General features: G+C 24.0%; 1 protein-coding gene across 1 annotated transcript; it reads right to left on the reverse strand.

The window, feature by feature from the left end:
• Positions 1-479: 479 nt before the first annotated feature.
• On the reverse strand, positions 480-1,661 carry LOC111905678 (uncharacterized). The gene is made up of 2 exons (XM_023901373.3): positions 1,301-1,661; positions 480-872 (listed from the first exon to the last, which is right to left on the reverse strand). The coding sequence occupies exons 1-2, from the start codon at positions 1,575-1,577 to the stop codon at positions 646-648; spliced, it is 504 nt and encodes a 167-aa protein (XP_023757141.1). The 5' UTR covers positions 1,578-1,661; the 3' UTR covers positions 480-645.
• Positions 1,662-3,810: the final 2,149 nt, after the last annotated feature.

Here is a 3,810-nt window from a genome sequence, read left to right on the forward strand (position 1 = left end):
AAATTTCGAATTCAATAATACTTCACAACTTGTCTGATGTGAAATAGATTTTTGTTAGAAAAACTATTTTTGAAACTTAAAAAGTAGTTCAAAACTGACACGTTTCAAAATTGATGATTCATTTTGATTTGTCAAAACATCGAATTATCTTTAGAAAAATAATAATTTATGTAATCATCCCTTATAAAAAAAGCTTTTGAAAATATATTTTTGCATTGAATATATTCTAAAAAGATAGACTTTTGTTAGTACAAAACTTGAAGATAGATTTTTGTTACTCGGAAGCAAATCCATGAGCTTCTTTCAGTTAAATTACAAGAAAGTATTTGTTTAAATTTGTAATGAATGTAATATAATAGTAAAAGAATTTGAAATTTTATATCTAACAACCAACTTTAATGTAGACTTGAAAGACATTAAATAATTAATCATATAAAATTGGTAAAATTGGGGTAAATTTTAGGGTAAACACTAATTGCTATAAAAAACTCCATTGATCTCAATTCTCGACTACATTTTCTTATCTTCCATAAATTGAAATACTTCCCCACTTATTTCCCCCCTTAGCATCAACATTTTATGAACTCAAATATCCTTCTTCCCACTAGAACCTTCTGACTGATTCCGAGGAACACCAGAATAAGATTATGTAGATTTGATCTCATTCCCCTTTTTACCAGATTCGGATTCCAACTTTGTAATCTTTGTCTTCAGCTTATGTATTTCTTCATTCAGAGCTTTAACCTCGGCTGCACCATTATTCTTACTCCCATCTTGTTTCTTTCCAGCTTCTAAAGTATTTCTAAGTGTGCGTAATTCTCTAATGTAATAATGTATTCTGTCTATTATCAGTAATAGAAAAATCGAGACACCTGCATTATTTAAGATTTCATCTGATTTTAGCAAAAGTAAGGTAGTTGCAACATTGATTTTTGTATAATATGATATCGAACATACCCTATATAATTTTACACTATATAGATTCAAAGAAACAAGCATACATGATGATATACACATGCAATTTAAGTGAAAGAAGTGATCATCAGACATATGGATAACCATTGCTTATCTCAAAATGTATTATTTACAATCTAATAATTGGTGTAGTAAAATTGATTTGATTCAAAACCCACATGCAAGACGCCTTTTGTGTTTAATTCATACGTTGGTATGAATTCATTTTAACATATATTCAATAAATCATGTTAGTGTAAAGCAATTGCAAAACCAAATGTAAATTGAAATTAATTAATCGCAACAATTTCATGAAAAAACAAAAAAGGAATGAAAGAAGTATCACCGATGAGAGACGCTTCAAGCATTTGGTAAGCAAGGATGATTTGATCGGTGGGACCGACGGTATCCATGGGGCGGCTTCGTGTATCGGAAATGTTGTAGATTTCGTAGATCATGATGGTGAATACAGTAGCGCCAACGGATTTTACAATCAATGGAGCTCTCCCTCGTTTCAGCTGATCTAAACCGACGATTAAAAGCTCTCGAAGTGGGGTTTTGAATAAAAGTAATAGAATCGTTGTCATTTCGATGAACAAAAGCGTGTATAGAACGGAAATCATTGTGTATTCTTCTGGATTACTGGAACCCTAATTGATCGATGATCGAGAACGACGACAGACACGATACAAACGTAACTTATGCAATTTTTGAATTGAAAATTGGGAATTCGGGGTAAAATATAGGTTTCGTGGGAGCCATTTGTAACGTATTTTCAAAAGAGTAAATTATAGTTTTGGTCCCTGTGATATGGCCAAATTCACATATTCAGTCCAAACTTTGAAAATTTGACAAGATGCATCATTGTGGTTTAAAAAAATTGCATTGCACATCCTTAATCCACTTAAAAAGACCATTTTATCCTTACTTTTATATATTTCTTTTTCTTTTCTCTCTCTCTCTCTCTCTCTCTCTCTCTATATATATATATATATATATATATATATATATATATATATATATATATATATATATATATATATAATTGTTTAATTTTTTTTTATATTTTCCCGCTTATATTTTATTTTATTTATTTATATTGTTTATGATTTATATATATTTTTAAAAATTTTATTTGAATATATATTTTTAATTTTTTTTATATTTTTTTGATGTTTTATTTGAATAACTTATGTAGTTTTTTTTTGATAATTTGTTCAAATATACCTTTTTATTGTTTTTTTTATCTTTTGTTTTTTTTATATATTTGTAAAGATTTTTAAAAATATTTTTTGTATAAAAAATATAAAAAGGTTAATTAAATGAGAATATAATTAACATATATTAGGTATATAATTATTTATTTTAATAGGGTTATTCTATAGGCTAACCAAAATTTAAAACGAGTGTCAATGGATTCAACTTCATTTTTCTAGTTTTAGATTTTTTTTTTTCATTTCGTTCCGAGTGGAAAATGATAATCAAAATTCATATAACTCAAACACATGTGTCAATGTTTTCGATTTCATTGTTTTTATTTTTAGAAATTTTGTTCGTTTTTGAGTTATATGGTTTTCCAATTAGCCTTTATATAACTTGAAACCCCTTTTCGAATTTTAGTTAGTCTATCTATTAATCTTATTAAAAATATAATTTTACACCTAATCTAAATTAATAATATTCACATTTAACGAACTTTTTTATTTTACATTTTTTATAAAAAGTATAAACAAACAAAATGTCAAAAAAATTAAAATGTATTTAAAAAATACGCAAAAGAAACTAAAAAAATAATAATAAAAAAAGCATCATAAAAATATAAACGAAAAAAATGTAAAAGACATTTTTTGGTGTGCTGTTTGAATATATTGTTTAATGTTTTTTACATTTTTTTCGTTTATATTTTTATGATGTTTTTTTTAATATATTTTTTTAGTTTTTTGGCATGTTGTTTGAATATATTTTAACTTTTTTGACATTTTGTTTGTTTCGTTTTGTAAAAAATATAAAAAAAAAAGTTCATTGAATGTGAATATTATGAACTCAGATTAGGAATAAAATTATATTTTTAATAAGATTAATAGATAGGCTAACTAAAATACGAAAAGAGGTTTCAAATATATTAAGGTTAATTGGAAAACCATATAAATAAAAAACGAACAAAATTTCTAAAAAAATGAACTCGAAAACATTGACACATATGTTTGAGTTATATGAATTCTGATTAACATTTTCAATTCGGAACAAAATGTGCAAAAAAATTATAAAACTAAAAATATTGAATTTGAAGCTATTGACTCTCGTTTTGAATTTCGGTTAGCCTATAAAATAACCCTATTAAAATAAATAATTATATACCTAATATGTGTTAATCAAATTTTCATTTAACTAACATTTTTATATTTTTTATACACAAGATTTTATAAAAAGCTTTAAAAATATATAAAAAACAAAAGATAAAAAAATACATTAAAAGATGTATTAAAAAAAAAAACTAGAAAATATATCCAAATAAAACGTGAAAAAAATATAAACAAACAAAATATAAAAAACATTAAAAATATATTCGAATAAAATTCTAAAAAAATATATAAATTATAAAAAGTATAAATAAATAAAATAGAATATAAGCGGAAAAATATAAAGAATAAAATAAACAATTATATATATATATATATATATATATATATATATATATATATATATATATATATATATATATATATATAAAGAAGAAAGAGAGAGAGAGAGAGAGAGAGAGTTAGGTTAATATGAGACGTTTTAATTTTGTGAGACCATGAGACGCAATCTTAATCACTCATTTTGTATATAAAAAACAATTTTAAAATATAAAAT

The sequence above is a fragment of the Lactuca sativa genome, chromosome 9 (assembly GCF_002870075.4).
Source record: "Lactuca sativa cultivar Salinas chromosome 9, Lsat_Salinas_v11, whole genome shotgun sequence".
NCBI classification, from domain to species: Eukaryota; Viridiplantae; Streptophyta; class Magnoliopsida; order Asterales; family Asteraceae; genus Lactuca; species Lactuca sativa.

What these genes read in the sequence shown, in the direction of transcription:
- LOC111905678 (XM_023901373.3), bottom strand. Translation starts at nt 1,577, where the DNA reads ATGATTTCCGTTCTATACACGCTTTTGTTCATCGAAATGACAACGATT. An exon ending in GCTTGAAGCGTCTCTCATCG is followed by an intron (nt 873 to 1,300) that starts GTGATACTTCTT and finishes TAAATAATGCAG; the next exon opens with GTGTCTCGATTTTTCTATTA.